Source organism: Acipenser ruthenus, chromosome 7 (genome assembly GCF_902713425.1).
Source record: "Acipenser ruthenus chromosome 7, fAciRut3.2 maternal haplotype, whole genome shotgun sequence".
Taxonomy (NCBI): Eukaryota; Metazoa; Chordata; class Actinopteri; order Acipenseriformes; family Acipenseridae; genus Acipenser; species Acipenser ruthenus.
Window position 1 is genome coordinate 69,150,860 of NC_081195.1, and position 17,461 is coordinate 69,168,320.

The 17,461-nt window shown below is 47.0% G+C and overlaps 1 protein-coding gene across 3 annotated transcripts in view; it reads right to left on the bottom strand.

Annotated features, from left to right (window-relative positions):
- LOC117414839 (plexin-B2-like) overlaps window positions 1-17,461 on the bottom strand; it is an 81,059-nt gene that overhangs the window by 11,149 nt on the left and 52,449 nt on the right. Inside the window, exons 13-30 of one of the 3 annotated variants that reach the window (XM_059027764.1) lie at window positions 17,107-17,267; window positions 16,249-16,397; window positions 15,919-16,024; window positions 14,992-15,128; window positions 14,252-14,428; window positions 12,549-12,675; window positions 11,661-11,876; window positions 10,961-11,140; window positions 10,545-10,684; window positions 10,351-10,451; window positions 9,738-9,967; window positions 9,276-9,454; window positions 6,710-6,776; window positions 6,089-6,235; window positions 4,726-4,827; window positions 4,437-4,491; window positions 3,500-3,600; window positions 975-1,059 (exon numbers count right to left, since the gene is read on the bottom strand). In XM_059027764.1, the coding sequence (XP_058883747.1) occupies window positions 975-1,059; window positions 3,500-3,600; window positions 4,437-4,491; window positions 4,726-4,827; window positions 6,089-6,235; window positions 6,710-6,776; window positions 9,276-9,454; window positions 9,738-9,967; window positions 10,351-10,451; window positions 10,545-10,684; window positions 10,961-11,140; window positions 11,661-11,876; window positions 12,549-12,675; window positions 14,252-14,428; window positions 14,992-15,128; window positions 15,919-16,024; window positions 16,249-16,397; window positions 17,107-17,267 (2,460 nt within the window). Of the gene's footprint in view, window positions 1-974; window positions 1,060-3,499; window positions 3,601-4,436; window positions 4,492-4,592; window positions 4,648-4,670; window positions 4,828-6,088; window positions 6,236-6,709; window positions 6,777-9,275; window positions 9,455-9,737; window positions 9,968-10,350; window positions 10,452-10,544; window positions 10,685-10,960; window positions 11,141-11,660; window positions 11,877-12,548; window positions 12,676-14,251; window positions 14,429-14,991; window positions 15,129-15,918; window positions 16,025-16,248; window positions 16,398-17,106; window positions 17,268-17,461 lie in introns of all 3 variants that reach the window. The other 2 variants (XM_059027763.1, XM_034922251.2) reach the window with 2 other exon arrangements.

Genomic DNA, 17,461 nt, shown 5'->3' on the forward strand with positions numbered 1-17,461 from the left:
AACACAACAACGCATCGGACTTGCAGCATCGCAATGACCATCTTCAAATTGAATTCACCCAATTCTCTTTGTTTATCGCATACCAACAGCAGAACCTAATCTAACTGGAACTTTGGGATACAGCATGTTAACCTGAACTGAGGGCCTGGGTGCAGGGCATAGGGTGTCACTAATGCTCAGCCAGGGCATTAGGTAATATAGATTAGGTAATCCTCCCCTGCAGGTACTCGCACTCCTCCCCTCCCTCCCCTGCAGGTACTCGCACTCCTCCCCTCCCTCCCCTGCAGGTACTCACGCACCTCCCCTCCCTCCCCTGCAGGTACTCGCACTCCTCCCCTCCCTCCCCTGCAGTAGGCTCCTCCCCTCCCTCCCCTGCAGTAGGCTCCTCCCCTGCAGGTACTCACGCTCCTCCCCTCCCTCCCCTGCAGGTACTCACGCTCCTCCCCTCCCTCCCCTGCAGGTACTCACGCTCCTCCCCTCCCTCCCCTGCAGGTACTCACGCACCTCCCCTCCCTCCCCTGCAGTAGGCTCCTCTCCTGCAGGTACTCGCACTACTCCACTCCCTCCCCTGCAGGTACTCGCACTCCTCCCCTCCCTCCCCTGCAGTAGGCTCCTCCCCTGCAGGTACTCGCACTCCTCCCCTCCCTCCCCTGCAGGTACTCGCACTCCTCCCCTCCCTCCCCTGCAGGTACTCGCACTCCTCCCCTCCCTCCCCTGCAGGTACTCGCACTCCTCCCCTCCCTCCCCTGCAGGTACTCGCACTCCTCCCCTCCATCCCCTGCAGTAGGCTCCTCCCCTGCAGGTACTCGCACTCCTCCCCTCCCTCCCCTGCAGGTACTCGCACTCCTCCCCTCCCTCCCCTGCAGGTACTCGCACTCCTCCCCTTCCTCCCCTGCAGTAGGCTCCTCCCCTGCAGGTACTCGCACTCCTCCCCTCCCTCCCCTGCAGTAGGCTCCTCCCCTGCAGGTACTCACGCTCCTCCTGGCTATCTTGGTGCAGCTCGTCCTGCTGCTGAGTGTGCAGAACCTTTGACAGCACCAGGGTGGCGTTATCTCTGACCTGGAGGAGAGACACACACACACACACAGCAGTGAACACAGAGTCCATCCCCCAGAGTAGCTTATTGATCCCAGAATCTTATCAAGCAAGAGCTCCCGAGTGGCGCATCCAGTAAAGGCGCTCCGTGTGGAGTGCAGGATGTGCCCTATAGTCTGGACGTCGCGAGTTTGAGTCCTGGCTATTCCTTTGCCGACCGAGGACGGGAGCTTCCAGGGGGCGGCGCTCAATTGGCCGAGCGTCACCCGAGGGGAGGGAGGGTTAGGTCGGCCAGGGTGTCCTCGGCTCACCGTGCACCAGCGACCCCTGTAGTCTGGCCGGGCGCCTGCGGGCTTGCCTGTAAGCTGCCCGAGAGCTGCGTTGTCCTCCGACGCTGTAGCTCTTGGGTGGCTGCATGGTGAGTCCGCAGTGTGAAAAAAAGCAGTCGGCTGACGGCACATGCTTCGGAGGACAGAGTGTGTTCGTCTTCACCCTCCCGAGTCAGCGGTGAGCTGAGCCCAAAAAATAATTGGCCATTTCCAAATTGGGAGAAAATAATAAAAATAATTGGCAAAGACTAAATTAAAAAAAATAAAATCTCATCTAGCAGCTTCTTGAAGGATCCCAGGGTGTCAGCTTCAACAACATTACTGGGGAGTTGGTTCCAGACCCTCACAATTCTCTGTGTAAAAAAGTGCCTCCTATTTTCTGTTCTGAATGCCCCTTTATCTAATCTCCATTTGTGACCCCTGGTCCTTGTTTCTTTTTTGAGGTCAAAAAAGTCCCCTGGGTCGACACTGCCAATACCTTTTAGAACTTTGAATGTTTGAATCAGATCACCGCATAGTCTTCTCTGTTCAAGGCTGAATGGATTCAATTCTTTTAGCCTGTCTGCATACGACATGCCTTTTAAACCCGGGATAATTCTGGTTGCTCTTTTTTGCACTCTTTCTAGAGCAGCAATATCCTTTTTGTAACGAGGTGACCAGAACTGAACACAATATTCCAGATGAGGCCTTACACAATATTCTAGATGAGACCTTCTAGATGAGGCCTGTAAAAGTTTTAACATTACTTCCCTTGATTTAAATTCAACACTTCACAATATATCCAAGCACCTTGTTGGCCTTTTTTATAGCTTCCTCACATTGTCTAGATGAAGACATTTCTGAGTCAACATAAACTCCTAGGTCTTTTTCATAGATTCCTTATTCAATTTCAGTATCTCCCATATGATATTTATAATGCACATTTTTATTGCCTGCATACAGTACCTTTTCTTTTCTTTTTTTACCTTACACTTTTCTCTATTAAATGTCATTTGCCATGTGTCTGTCCAGTTCTGAATGCTGTCTAGATCATTTTGAATGACCTTTGCTGCTGCAACAGTGTTTGCCGCTCCTCCTAATTTTGTGTCGTCTGCTAATTTAACAAGTTTGCTTACTATACCAGAATCTACATCATGAATGTAGATTAGGAATAGCAGAGGACCTAATACTGATCCCTGTGCTACACACACAGTCCATCAACCCAGGCTACAGTGTCAGACTCACATTGCCGTATGCGAGGGTGTTTATAAGTTCAGACTCACGTTATAGTGTGCGAGGGTGTTTATAAGGTCAGACTCACGTTATAGTGTGCAAGGTGTTTATAAGGTCAGACTCACGTTATAGTGTGCGAGGGTGTTTATAAGGTCAGACTCACGTTATAGTGTGCGAGGGTGTTTATAAGGTCAGACTCACGTTATAGTGTGCGAGGGTGTTTACAAGGTCAGACTCATGTTATAGTGTGCGAGGGTGTTTATAAGGTCAGACTCACGTTATAGTGTGCGAGGGTGTTTACAAGGTCAGACTCATGTTATAGTGTGCGAGGGTGTTTATAAGGTCAGACTCACGTTATAGTGTGCGAGGGTGTTTATAAGGTCAGACTCACGTTATAGTGTGCGAGGGTGTTTATAAGGTCAGACTCACGTTATAGTGTGCGAGGGTGTTTATAAGGTCAGACTCACGTTATAGTGTGCGAGGGTGTTTATAAGGTCAGACTCATGTTATAGTGTGCGAGGGTGTTTATAAGGTCAGACTCACGTTATAGTGTGCGAGGGTGTTTATAAGGTCAGACTCATGTTATAGTGTGCGAGGGTGTTTATAAGGTCAGACTCACGTTATAGTGTGCGAGGGTGTTTATAAGGTCAGACTCACGTTATAGTGTGCGAGGGTGTTTATAAGGTCAGACTCACGTTATAGTGTGCGAGGGTGTTTATAAGGTCAGACTCACGTTATAGTGTGCGAGGGTGTTTATAAGGTCAGACTCACGTTATAGTGTGCGAGGGTGTTTATAAGGTCAGACTCACGTTATAGTGTGCGAGGGTGTTTACAAGGTCAGACTCATGTTATAGTGTGCGAGGGTGTTTATAAGGTCAGACTCACGTTATAGTGTGCGAGGGTGTTTATAAGGTCAGACTCACGTTATAGTGTGCAAGGGTGTTTATTCGCTTCCACCGGCCCTCCTTCTGTGATGTCAGGTCTAAGTCAGACAGGATCTGCCCCGTGGAGCCAGGGCGCCACTCTGTGGAGAGGACAGGAAGTTAAGGCAGTGAGGAAGTTGGAGCCTCCTACATCTCTGTCTCTGTTTACGAAACTCAGTTTGAATCTCAGTATCATTCCTTTCTATCCTTTAAACATAAAATCCAAACAAATCCCTGGTTCCACAGACCCTGATTCAGCACTAGTCTTGAACTATCTGAATCAAAGGTAACATCAGGAAGATTAGTGCTAATCGAGATCTGTGAAACCAGGCATGTGGGTTTGGATTTTATTGTGAAAGGACAGAAAATAATTTGATTTGTATTTTTAAAAGGCTGAACATTTACATAAAGGTCCCTTTGTTTGAGCACGGCTGACGTTCTTAGTTCAGTGTTAGTCACTTAACTCACCCAAAACAACTCTGTCGACTTTAGGCCTCTGTGAGTGAGGCGTGTTCCTATAGACCTGGTCTAGTCACTGTAACTCACCCAAAACAAATCTGGTCGACTTTAGGCCTCTGTGAGTAAGGCGTGTTCCTATAGACCTGGTCTAGTCACTGTAACTCACCCAAAACAAATCTGTCGACTTTAGGCCTCTGTGAGTGAGGCGTGTTCCTATAGACCTGGTCTAGTCACTGTAACTCACCCAAAACAAATCTGTCGACTTTAGGCCTCTGTGAGTGAGGCGTGTTCCTATAGACCTGGTCTAGTCACTGTAACTCACCGAAAACAAATCTGTCGACTTTAGGCCTCTGTGAGTAAGGCGTGTTCCTATAGACCTGGTCTAGTCACTGTAACTCACCCAAAACAACTCTGTCGACTTTAGGCCTCTGTGAGTGAGGCGTGTTCCTATAGACCTGGTCTAGTCACTGTAACTCACCCAAAACAACTCTGTCGACTTTAGGCCTCTGTGAGTAAGGCGTGTTCCTATAGACCTGGTCTAGTCACTGTAACTCACCCAAAACAAATCTGTCGACTTTAGGCCTCTGTGAGTGAGGCGTGTTCCTATAGACCTGGTCTAGTCACTGTAACTCACCCAAAACAAATCTGTCGACTTTAGGCCTCTGTGAGTAAGGCGTGTTCCTATAGACCTGGTCTAGTCACTGTAACTCACCCAAAACAAATCTGTCGACTTTAGGTCTCTGTGAGTAAGGCGTGTTCCTATAGACCTGGTCGATGATCTTCTCCTTCACTTGGGAGATGGTGTCGCAGTTCAGAACCTTGACAGCACAGACGTCAGGGCCCTCGCCATGCACCAGCACCTGCAGGGTCTGGAGTCAGACAGAGGAGCACAGTTACAGAGCGCACTCGGGATCACAGCATAGAGCAGGGTCTGGAGTCAGACAGAGGAGCACAGTTACAGAGCGCACTCGGGATCACAGCATAGAGCAGGGTCTGGAGTCAGACAGAGGAGCACAGTTACAGAGCACACTCGGGATCACAGCATAGAGCAGGGTCTGGAGTCAGACAGAGGAGCACAGTTACAGAGCGCACTCGGGATCACAGCATAGAGCAGGGTCTGGAGTCAGACAGAGGAGCACAGTTACAGAGCGCACTCGGGATCACAGCATAGAGCAGGGTCTGGAGTCAGACAGAGGAGCACAGTTACAGAGCGCACTCGGGATCACAGCATAGAGCAGGGTCTGGAGTCAGACAGAGGAGCACAGTTACAGACCACAGCTGTACATCATAACCCTTATCTTACAGTTGTACATCATAACCCTTATCTTACAGTTGTACATCATAACCCTTATCTTACAGTTGTACATCATAACCCTTATCTTACAGTTGTACATCATAACCCTTTATAATCTCACAGCCGCCTGTACATTAATAAGACTGTAAACTCTGGGAGTTCTAATATAATCTATAGGGCTGTAAACGGCTACTACTGAATATTGTAATAATAATTATAATAATAATAATAATATAACAACAACAACTTGGCAATTACAGTATGTGATAATGATAAGGAAAATGTATTATTCATTTTAATATGAAGACACTGATACAATGTGCCCTTCCTGTGCTGAATCCTGGAGCAGCAGCATTCAGATTATACAGTAGTACTGCACTGACATTCCATGCTGCCAGTGTATTTGTCAAACAGACGCGTCAGTGTTTTTACTGATTTTTTTCCCTCTGACATTCTGGATCATCAGAAGAGAGATTTTTGGTCTTTTTCAAGGCTTCAACCAAATACATCTGCTTACATTTGAGCATTACTACAACTAAATAAACAGTACGATTCTATAAGCTTAACATGTCTGTTTCATGTAACGTGCGTACGGCTGCAGGCGCTAATGCACAACAGTGTATATTATTACAGGGATGGAAATGAGACTCCCACTGCATAGCATTCCTGGTTTCACTAGGAGTTTAATAAGACACACCTGAGCTTGTTACCTATACACTGGGGCTGATCAAACTGGTAGCAAAACCTGGAATGAGTGAAACTGCTATGCATGGGAGGACCTGCTGTGCAGAGGCACAGACAGACAGACAGACAGACACACAGACAGACAGACTCACCAGTGTGCAGTACTCCACGTCGTCCCCCAGCAGTCCGGTGTCATTCAGAGTGTACTTGGCTTTCTTCAGCACGCCGTCCACCGGCCCCTTCTCCACCTGGTGCTTGATGGCCTTGAACAGCTTGTAGAGCGGCTCCCCAGCAGAGTCCTGCACTCACAGCAACAACAACAACACCACAGCGCTGAGGAAGCACTCGCCAAAACACTCCTCTGTGTGACTCGAGTTCATCACCTTAACAGCAAGGCACAGCTGCCTCGCCCCCCAGGCTGAACAGCACCCCCTTCCCTTCCTACACTGGCACGGCCTCCACCCACACTCCTGACAGCCTAGCGCCTCGCCCCCAAGCTGAACAGCACCCCCTTCCCTTCCTACACTGGCACGGCCTCCACCCACACTCCTGACAGCCTAGCGCCTCGCGACAGATTACAATAAACCGGAGACAGAATTTAGATTCTAGATTACTGCTGGGATGGAAATAAGACTCCTGCTGTATAGCAGTTTAATCCATGAGCTTGTTACCTATACACTGGGGCTAATCAGGCTCTTTGTAAAGCCTACAGGAGTCTTATGTCCATCCCTGTGTTGTATGAAACCCTCGGGTGCACTGGTTGATGACGATACCTTTAGGAACTGGTACAGGCAGATGGACATCCAGTTGCAAAGCATTCTCTCCACCACCGTCTCGGATCTGAAAACAGGAACCAAGTGAGAATGTGAGATATCCTGGAATGTGCTGCATTTACTTCCATTGCAGAGCCGTTCCAGTCATGCTGGGCATTACTCTAGAGAATAGATGCCCAAACAGACTGCGTGAAAAAGAAGCACAAAAGCAAACCATTCCTTAAACTTTCATTGTAAACCCAGCTGCATTCAAAACCAGAAACACCATCATCATCATCATCATCATCATCATCATCGTAAACCCAGCTGCACTCAAAACCAGGAACATTATTATCATCATCGTAAACCCAGCTGCACTCAAAACCAGAAACATTATTATCATCGTAAATCCAGCTGCACTCAAAACCAGGAACATTATTATCATCATTGTTAATCCAGCTGCACTCAAAACCAGGAACATTATCATCATCATCGTAAATCCAGCTGCACTCAAAACCAGGAACATTATTATCATCATTGTTAATCCAGCTGCACTCAAAACCAGGAACATTATTATCATCATCGTAAACCCAGCTGCACTCAAAACCAGGAACATTATTATCATCGTAAATCCAGCTGCACTCAAAACCAGGAACATTATTATCATCATTGTTAATCCAGCTGCACTCAAAACCAGGAACATTATTATCATCATCGTAAACCCAGCTGCACTCAAAACCAGGAACATTATTATCATCGTAAATCCAGCTGCACTCAAAACCAGGAACATTATTATCATCATTGTAAACCCAGCTGCACTCAAAACCAGGAACATTATTATCATCATTGTTAATCCAGCTGCACTCAAAACCAGGAACATTATTATCATCATCGTAAACCCAGCTGCACTCAAAACCAGGAACATTATTATCATCGTAAATCCAGCTGCACTCAAAACCAGGAACATTATTATCATCATTGTTAATCCAGCTGCACTCAAAACCAGGAACATTATTATCATCATTGTTAATCCAGCTGCACTCAAAACCAGGAACATTATTATCATCATCGTAAACCCAGCTGCACTCAAAACCAGGAACATTATTATCATCATTGTTAATCCAGCTGCACTCAAAACCAGGAACATTATTATCATCATTGTTAATCCAGCTGCACTCAAAACCAGGAACATTATTATCATCATCGTAAACCCAGCTGCACTCAAAACCAGGAACATTATTATCATCGTAAATCCAGCTGCACTCAAAACCAGGAACATTATTATCATCATTGTAAACCCAGCTGCACTCAAAACCAGGAACATTATTATCATCATTGTTAATCCAGCTGCACTCAAAACCAGGAACATTATTATCATCATCGTAAACCCAGCTGCACTCAAAACCAGGAACATTATTATCATCGTAAATCCAGCTGCACTCAAAACCAGGAACATTATTATCATCATTGTTAATCCAGCTGCACTCAAAACCAGGAACATTATTATCATCATCGTAAACCCAGCTGCACTCAAAACCAGGAACATTATTATCATCGTAAATCCAGCTGCACTCAAAACCAGGAACATTATTATCATCATTGTAAACCCAGCTGCACTCAAAACCAGGAACATTATTATCATCGTAAATCCAGCTGCACTCAAAACCAGGAACATTATCATCATCATCGTAAATCCAGCTGCACTCAAAACCAGGAACATTATTATCATCATTGTTAATCCAGCTGCACTCAAAACCAGGAACATTATTATCATCATCGTAAACCCAGCTGCACTCAAAACCAGGAACATTATTATCATCGTAAATCCAGCTGCACTCAAAACCAGGAACATTATTATCATCATCGTAAACCCAGCTGCACTCAAAACCAGGAACATTATTATCATCGTAAATCCAGCTGCACTCAAAACCAGGAACATTATCATCATCATCGTAAATCCAGCTGCACTCAAAACCAGGAACATTATTATCATCATTGTTAATCCAGCTGCACTCAAAACCAGGAACATTATTATCATCATCGTAAACCCAGCTGCACTCAAAACCAGGAACATTATTATCATCGTAAATCCAGCTGCACTCAAAACCAGGAACATTATTATCATCATTGTTAATCCAGCTGCACTCAAAACCAGGAACATTATTATCATCATCGTAAACCCAGCTGCACTCAAAACCAGGAACATTATTATCATCGTAAATCCAGCTGCACTCAAAACCAGGAACATTATTATCATCATTGTAAACCCAGCTGCACTCAAAACCGGGAACATTATTTTCCTCCCTTCCAAGGAATTGGAATTGATATTCTAGAAACATAAGTGTTGTGATTGTTCAACTGCTTTTAATTGAAGTAATTTGTTGCCACTGTGAGAAGCTCATTAACAGAATACTGTTAACTAATTTTGATCACATGATGTGTGGGGATCGATTAAAAGGGAATGGGAATTAAGAATTGATTTCAAAAGGAATTGGAACTGAAGAACAGAAGTTGCCCCCAGCCCTGGTAATAGCTCTAAAGCCCTCCTGCTTTGCCCTACAGAAGTTGGCCCATGTGCTCCACTCACCGACGCAGCATCAGCTTGGGGTTCTTGGCCACATACTGATCCATGAGCTGCAGCAGCAAGGTGTTCATGATGTCAGTGTAATACTCTAGCTTGCCATGGAGGGCGACAGTGAGCAGGGAGGCAAAGTAGACTTTGGCACGGGCGTTGAAATCACGCTGACTCTCCAGCGTGCGAATGAACTGTAAACAAGACGGGATCAAGAAATTATATTCATATCCATAACAATGTTCCCGATTAATATTTACAAATCCAGCAACAAGCATTAGTTTTGGAATGCAAGCTAGTCAGCTAGAGTACTTGCAACAAAATCTGCTACACCCCCCCTCCTCCCCACCCCACCCATTAACGTTTACAATAAAACTGCAATTGAAGAGAGGTCTGCAAGAGAGCAGGTTTCTATGTTTTCAACATTAAGAGTGAGTCCAGTGCCTCAAAGGCAAGGTGTGAGACTGCAAGGCGTACATTGATGAGGAAGGGCTTGCTGTTGAGCAGGTTGGAGAACTGATTGAGCGCCAGGCTCACGGTCTGCTCGCGGCCCGCGGGGATGTCCAGCTTCCCCGTGATCATCACGTCGTTCACCCCATCCTTGGAGGGCAGGAAGAAGACCCGGTCTGTGTAGGTCTTATAGTCCAGGAAGGGAATCCCCACCTCGTTCAGATCACTGGTGTGGTCCTCCATTTCAATCATCAAGTCTGAGAGGGAGGGAGGGGGAGAAGGGATGTGAGGTTTAGACACAAGCTGGCTTCTACTGGCAACAGACGTTGCAACAGACGTTTAACAGACGTCCTACTCGATGCACACATTTGATGCTTGTGTGACTATTCTTTACTTGGGAAAGCTGACCACAGTGGTTCAGTAGTATTCAGTACCATCAGCAGCCAAACTTTGTATTAATTGTACACCGACCAAGGGGAACTAGGATTTTTACAAACCTTTCAGCTGGTTTTACAGCAACTTGTTTAAATCTGATTACCTTTGGCAAAGTGGTCCAAAATGTGTGCTAGTGGGGGTCTATGATCAGAAGATTGAGCCCCCCTGCCCCTGCTTCCATGCTCCCTGCCACTCCAGGGCTCACCTGTGAACTCTTTCTTGCAGCGATCCCTCACGCTCTCCTCCAGGTTCTCCAGCTGATGCTTCACCTTCTCGTAGTCCCGCTCTGCCTGCTGGCTCTGCCGCCTGAAACAAAGAGACATTCCCAGAGATCAGCAGGTGGACGGGCAGCGTGCGCTCAACATGCACCTGAAGAGGAGGGGCAGTCCTGCAGGTTACCTGTAGCAGTACACGGAGATGGCGATGATTGCCACCATGGGGATTAGCACCACAGGCAAGATGATGTGCAGGGGCAGCATGTTCGTAGAGGAGTCGTAATTCACCTTGCCCAGCACCCACCTTCCTGCACCAAACTTTACCTGAACACAACAAAAGAGAAGATTTCAAAATGATACCCACAGAGTACAAAACTACACTGACAAAACAGAGATCCCCACTAGAGTACAAAACTACACTGACAAAACAGAGATACCCACTAGAGTACAAAACTACACTGACAAAACAGAGATACCCACTAGAGTACAAAACTACACTATTAAAACTAACAAAACCACACTGATAAAATGGAGATACAGGCCTAGGCAGTTGCAAAGGCCAAGCTACATAAATAAGTCTTCCAGTCACACCCGTCTTACCAAGAACTCGGGCATGCTGGCGTCCGCCTCCCTCTTGAATCTCTTGGAGAGGACTTGGGGTTTAGTTGCCGGTGGTTTACAGAGCAGAGAGTTGTCTTGGAAGATTTCGATAGTGCACTCTGCGTCTCCTACGTAGGCCTGTGCCTCCTGTATAGTCATTGCACTGGTGAAGCGTTCGCCCTGAGGAGACACACACAGGGTTTTTAAAAGAGACTTGCCAACACAGAAACTGACCGCATGTCTTCACTGAGCACTTCTGTCAGTATGTCTTTATACTGTAAGCTACAAAGAGGATTCCTTCAGTGAAAATGTGTTATTCAGTGCCTGGTGGCCAAAGTGGCCAGATCAAGGTGGAAATAAGACTCCTGTTGCTTATCAGTTTCACCCATTCCAGGTTTTTTCTACTAGGAGTTTGATTTGCCACAGTGTATAGGTAACAGGTGTGTCTTATTAAACTAGTGAAACCAGGAATTGATCAAAACGCTGTGCAATGGAAGTCTCATTTACACCATATTTATAAAAGGAGCTAAATAGCCTGTGACCAGAGGATAGCCAATGACAGGGAGGAATGTGTCTGCATTCACCTTGATGGTTATGAGAGTTTCAAAGGGGAGGATAGCCAATGACAGGGAGGAATGTGTCTGCATTCACCTTGATGGTTATGAGAGTTTCAAAGGGGAGGATAGCCAATGACATTCACCTTGATGTTTATGAGTGTTTCAAAGGGGATGATGCCGTTCTCGTTCTTGTTGAAGGTGGGGTCTAGGTAGTACTTGAAGTTCTGCAGGGTCTTCTCCACATTGTCCAGGACAATCACAGTGCGTAAGTGGAAGTGGTGGTTCCGAAACATCTCAGGGATCACCGGGGAGCGGAACTGAAGCTCCTTCTCGTTCTTGAACTCTGTCATCACCTCTATCTGTGAACACAAACACAGAACAGAAAGAGAGAGTGAGCCTGCTTCAGCTCTCCACACCGGGGTCACAGGACAGCGCAGGAGAGAACAGCAAGCAGGAGAAGAAAGAGAGAGTGAGCCTGCTTCAGCTCTCCACACCGGGGTCACAGGACAGTGCAGGAGGGAACAGCAAGCAGGAGAAGAAAGAGTGAGTGAGCCTGCTTCAGGGTTACAGGACAGTGCAGGAGAGAACAGCAAGCAGGAGAAGAAAGAGAGAGTGAGCCTGCTTCGGGGTTACAGGACAGTGCAGGAGGGAACAGCAAGCAGGAGAAGAAAGAGAGAGTGAGCCTGCTTCGGGGTTACAGGACAGTGCAGGAGAGAACAGCAAGCAGGAGAAAAAAGAGAGAGTGAGCCTGCTTCAGCTCTCCACACCGGGGTCACAGGACAGTGCAGGAGGGAACAGCAAGCAGGAGAAGAAAGAGAGAGTGAGCCTGCTTCAGGGTTACAGGACAGTGCAGGAGAGAACAGCAAGCAGGAGAAGAAAGAGAGAGTGAGCCTGCTTCAGCTCTCCAGATCGGGGTTACAGGACAGTGCAGGAGGGAACAGCAAGCAGGAGAAGAAAGAGAGAGTGAGCCTGCTTCAGGGTTACAGGACAGTGCAGGAGAGAACAGCAAGCATGAGAACAAAGTCCCCTACCGTCTCTTTGTGTGTTGGAGCCGTGCCGATGTTACTGACTGAAGGTTCGGGATTGACAACAACTCTCATGGAGGCTTTCTGTATCACTGCAAATCCAGTCCCTGTCACAGAGATGAGTCTCCCCCCACTGAAACAGGCCGGTAAAACAGAGTTACACTGCGGATCCAGTCCCTGTCACAGAGAGGAGTCTCCCCCACTGAAACAGGCTGGTAAAACAGAGTTACACTGCGGATCCAGTCCCTGTCACAGAGAGGAGTCTCCCCCACTGAAACAGGCCGGTAAAACAGAGTTACACTGCGGATCCAGTCCCTGTCACAGAGAGGAGACTCCCCCACTGAAACAGGCTGGTAAAACAGAGTTACACTGCGGATCCAGTCCCTGTCACAGAGAGGAGACTCCCCCACTGAAACAGGCCGGTAAAACAGAGTTACACTGCGGATCCAGTCCCTGTCACAGAGAGGAGTCTCCCCCACTGAAACAGGCCGGTAAAACAGAGTTACACTGCGGATCCAGTCCCTGTCACAGAGAGGAGTCTCCCCCCACTGAAACAGGCTGGTAAAACAGAGTTACACTGCGGATCCAGTCCCTGTCACAGAGAGGAGTCTCCCCCACTGAAACAGGCCGGTAAAACAGAGTTACACTGCGGATCCAGTCCCTGTCACAGAGAGGAGTCTCCCCCACTGAAACAGGCTGGTAAAACAGAGTTACACTGCGGATCCAGTCCCTGTCACAGAGAGGAGACTCCCCCACTGAAACAGGCCGGTAAAACAGAGTTACACTGCGGATCCAGTCCCTGTCACAGAGAGGAGTCTCCCCCACTGAAACAGGCTGGTAAAACAGAGTTACACTGCGGATCCAGTCCCTGTCACAGAGAGGAGACTCCCCCACTGAAACAGGCCGGTAAAACAGAGTTACACTGCGGATCCAGTCCCTGTCACAGAGAGGAGTCTCCCCCAATGAAACAGGCCGGTAAAACAGAGTTACACTGCGGATCCAGTCCCTGTCACAGAGAGGAGTCTCCCCCACTGAAACAGGCTGGTAAAACAGAGTTACACTGCGGATCGCTTTCTACCTAGTTGTGCATTTTTAAAAGGGTACCAACTGGGATTTTACCATGACAGGGATGGATAGAAGACTCCCATGAAATATCAGTTTGATCCAGTCCTGGTTTTACTATATGCAGATTGCCTACTTATCATTGGAAGTTATTTGTTCAACCTGCGAACGCTCTATAAGACACACCTGAGCTTGTTACCTATACACAGACTGGCTAATCAAGCTCGTACTAAAATCTGGAATGGGTCTAAACTGTGGAGTCTGATTACATACATCTGGGAAGTAGTTTTTCAAATAAAGGTTGAGCTCCATTTAACCTGAAAATGCTACCAGAAAACAGTCAACTGTGTAGGTATTGTTTAGGACTTTTTCGAAGCAAACATAAAAACAAAGAAAGATTACATTTCATTTTAAACTAGAAATCTGTGTTTCTGTGAATAAAAACAAAAAGGTGATGTGAAATCAAATCGTTTGTAAACGTGAAGTAAAATAAATGTGAACGAGTGTGTGATGCGCGTCACCGCGGTGAACATCATAGAGGAGGTCAAAGTGATCTTTTTAGTAAAAAACAGCTGTGCACAAGTATGAAGCCAGCCTCTCAAAGTGTTTAATCATCCAGACTGCAGATGAGAGCGGATAAACGCTACCTCATAAAGCTGGCATCAGGGGAATATGTAGTGACTGTCGGGTCTTCACAGAACTCAAATCCAGACACACGCCTCGTCGTGTGCTTCCCGTAGTTCATCACCACATCATAGGGCCCAATCGCTGAACTAGGTGGCAGTTTACCTGTCCTGCACACAATTTCACTGTCAAATTTCAACCTGTCAAAAAAATTAATACAAAATGATATTCAACATATCCACAAAGAGCTTAAAACAGCATGTTCCTGATTTATTTGCATTTTCCTCTCCGTACTTGCTTTCTACACTGAACAGGTCCTAACACACCTCTCATCACATTCATTACTCCAGTGCGTGGGTCCTTACATTGGTTACCAGTGACTTACCCAATTCATTTTAAAGTTGCTGTCATGGTTTAGGGCCATCCCAGCTCCAAGAACTACTAACTGTATAGTCCTAATCGTTCCTTGAGATCAGAGAAAGCTAAACTAAATCAGCTGGAGCGGCTGCTTTCTGCTGCTGTGCACCTCGCTCGTGGAACGCTATCCCGGCTGACATCAGGCAGGCTGAAACGCTGGATTCTTATGTCCTAACAGAAAACGTGTGCTTTTACATAATTGGTTGTAGCTGGCATCATACTGTACATATGAGCTCTCACTTTGTTTTTAACTCTGGGATGCCATGGCGTGAAGGGAGGGCGTTATATACAAACACATTTGTATTGTATTGTATAATCACTCAATTCGCTGCAGTGCTTTACTTACACGGTGCAGTCGGCTCCCGCTATCTGAATGCGCAGGTCCTCTCTGGTCGCAATGTTCAAATCAGATCCTTCGATTGTGATGCAGGTCCCACCGGCTCGCGGACCCTTCTTCGGAGTCACGCTCTGGGGTTTAGGCTCCTGATAAATCACAGCACTGAGGCATGAACACAACTCCACCCGACACCAGGTACACACTTACACTGCACACAGGAGGACTGGGAATGACTCAAACATCATCTGAGGCATGAACACAACCCCACCCGACACCAGGTACACACTTACACACTGCACACAGGAGGGCTGGGAATGATTCAAACATCATCTGAGGCATGAACACAGCTCCACCCGACACCAGGTACACACTTACACACTGCACACAGGAGGGCTGGGAATGATTCAAACATCATCTGAGGCATGAACACAACTCCACCCGACTCCAGGTACACACTTACACACTGCACACAGGAGGGCTGGGAATGATTCAAACATCATCTGAGGCATGAACACAACTCCACCCGACTCCAGGTACACACTTACACTGCACACAGGAGGGCTGGGAATGATTCAAACATCATCTGAGGCATGAACACAACTCCACCCGACACCAGGTACACACTTACACTGCACACAGCAATGCAATGAAATGCCATGTGGAAACAAGACTCCTGTTGCATAGCAGTTTCACCACCCATTCCAGGTTGTAGTACTGTATGTGCTTGATTAACCCTGTAGATAACAAGCTCAGGTGTGTCTTATTAAAAACTCATTGTAAAACCAGAAATGGAGCAAACTGCTATTCAATTGGAGTCTTATTTTCATCAAGTGAGAGCTACAACTCTGATACAATCACAGCCAGTAGAATCTTCAAACATGTTTTTGTGACTACAAAAAAATAAAACGAACAGGAGAGGGAGCCTCTCCTCCTTACCCTGTAGGCAAACTCCACGTCAGAGTCCCCCGTATTTCCATCAGCCATCATCACCCTCACGCTCCCTTGTTTCATTCCATTGGCTGCTTCAAGTTCACAGATAACACTGAAAATGAGAAACAGCATCCCATTGTGAAGCAAATCCTTGTCTACTAAAAATCACACACACACACACACACACACACACATCAACCCAGCATGCCCTGCAAATTGACACCCACCATACCCTGCACACTGATCCCCAGCATGCCCTGCACACTGATCCCCAGCATGCCCTGCACACTGATCCCCAGCATGCCCTGCACACTGATAGGACCTGCTGTCCTGTACCTGGTGGACACAGAGTATCTGTCCGCCTCATGTCGGCAGGGGACGCCTGCCACAGTGATGTTCCATATGTCCTCCTTCTTGATTCCCATGTTGGACCCTTTGATGGTCAGAGAGATGCCTCCCTCCAGTGGACCGTTATGAGGCACGATCTGAAACAGAGGAGACAATGTAACCCTCACTGCGCTGCACAATCCCAGGACTACTGCCTTGACAAGTTCAACTACACCACCATGAGACCAATATCCTTCTGTCGAGGATCAAAACAATGACATCATTTCCCCAGTGTTGTGCTTTTTGTTTCAGCAGTTCTAGATGAATCCGCCAGAAACACATATTATAGTAAGCCTGCAATTTTACACTGCTGAGGTGAAATGACCCAGGAAGTGAAAGTAATATGGCGAGGAAATAGATAAAAATTATAGAGAACATTCTTTAACTGATTGCAGTGCCAGGTATCGTGTTTTAAAATGCAAATACAGGTTTGCTGCAATTGCACATATTCTAGAGCTGTGTAGCCAACAGAAGAGCACCACGGGGTGGTAGCAGGGTGGTCCAGTGGTTAAAGTCCAGGGCTTGTAAACAGAAGGTCACTGGTTCTAATCCCACCTCTGCCACTGACTGACTCAGTGTGTGTGACCTTGAGCAAGTCACTTAACCTCCTTGTGCTCCACCCTGTGGATGAGATGTTAAATCAAATGTCCTATTGTAAGTGACTCTGCCTATAATGCACAGTTCACACCCTACCTCTGTAAAGTGCTTTGTGATTGTGGTCCACTATGAAAGGCGCTATATAAAAATATAGATATTATTATTATATTATCAGTCCTTTCAGGGAGAGGTGTTTCCAGCTGAACTCACATCCAGGATCTTTGGCATCGGACACAGCTCCTCCTCTCTTGGGCAGGTTGTGCTGTAGAGGCAGGACTTGGGGTGACTGCACCAGACGCAGCCATACTTCGGGTCCGCGGCTTTACACAGGCTGCAGTCCTCTCGTCCGAACGAACAGTTATACAAGGTGACTGGCGAAGAGGGGAAGAAAGAGATGGAAGTTGAGGTGCTTCACAAAGCGCTTTTCAGATAGTCCAGGAAAGCTGGTGGCTTGCAGTCTGGTGGTCCCCAAGCCAGCACCTTAACCGCTGTACAGTGCAGGTGTGTGTAAGAGCAGGGTGCGTTCTAACAACACCCAGCCTGCACTGCAACTGGGGATCCTCAC